The sequence below is a fragment of the Monoraphidium neglectum genome, assembly GCF_000611645.1.
Source record: "Monoraphidium neglectum strain SAG 48.87 unplaced genomic scaffold scaffold00895, whole genome shotgun sequence".
Lineage (NCBI taxonomy): Eukaryota > Viridiplantae > Chlorophyta > Chlorophyceae > Sphaeropleales > Selenastraceae > Monoraphidium > Monoraphidium neglectum.
The window spans coordinates 19,958-20,421 of record NW_014012733.1 but is presented as its reverse complement, the minus strand read 5'-3'; the positions used below and the strand labels follow the sequence as shown (position 1 = coordinate 20,421).

Here is a 464-nt window from a genome sequence, read left to right as displayed (position 1 = left end):
GCAGGTCCGTGTCCTCCGCCCCGCGGGCTTCGGCGACGGCGGCGACGCGCAGCTCTCGCCCGGCGCCAGCCCGGCGGTCGCGCGCGCACACCGCGCTGCGGCGCTCGACGCCCTCTGCGGCTGGGCGCACCGCGGCGCCGCCGCGGACGAAGGCTCCAGCGCCGCGCCGGCGCCGCCGCCGGCGCCGCCGCAGCCGGAGGAGTGCGAGGCCCGCATCGCGGCGCGCAGCCCAGAGCACGACGGCCTCGTGCGCCGCATCCGCCTCGTCGTGGCGCCCGGCCCCGAGCTCCGCTGGCTGCGCGCCCTCATCGAATCCAAGGGCGCGGCCGGCTTCATGGCCGCGTTCAGCGGGACCGTGGGGGACCCCTTTGCCCGGACGCCCGAGTGGGACTACTTCCGGGAGGCGCCCGCTGTGTGGTGCCGCTTCGCGTGCGAGCCGCCAGTGGCGGCGGCGCGGCTCGCGC

At 80.2% G+C, this 464-nt stretch overlaps 1 protein-coding gene across 1 annotated transcript in view; it reads left to right on the top strand.

Moving 5' to 3' along the window:
- Nucleotides 1-334: 334 nt before the first annotated feature.
- Nucleotides 335-464, top strand: part of MNEG_5830 (hypothetical protein) — a gene marked incomplete at both ends in the record, with an annotated part of 2,834 nt that continues 2,704 nt past the window's right edge. The window contains one exon of the mRNA XM_014045697.1: nt 335-412. Coding sequence (XP_013901151.1) covers nt 335-412 — 78 coding nt within the window. The remainder of the gene's footprint in view (nt 413-464) is intronic.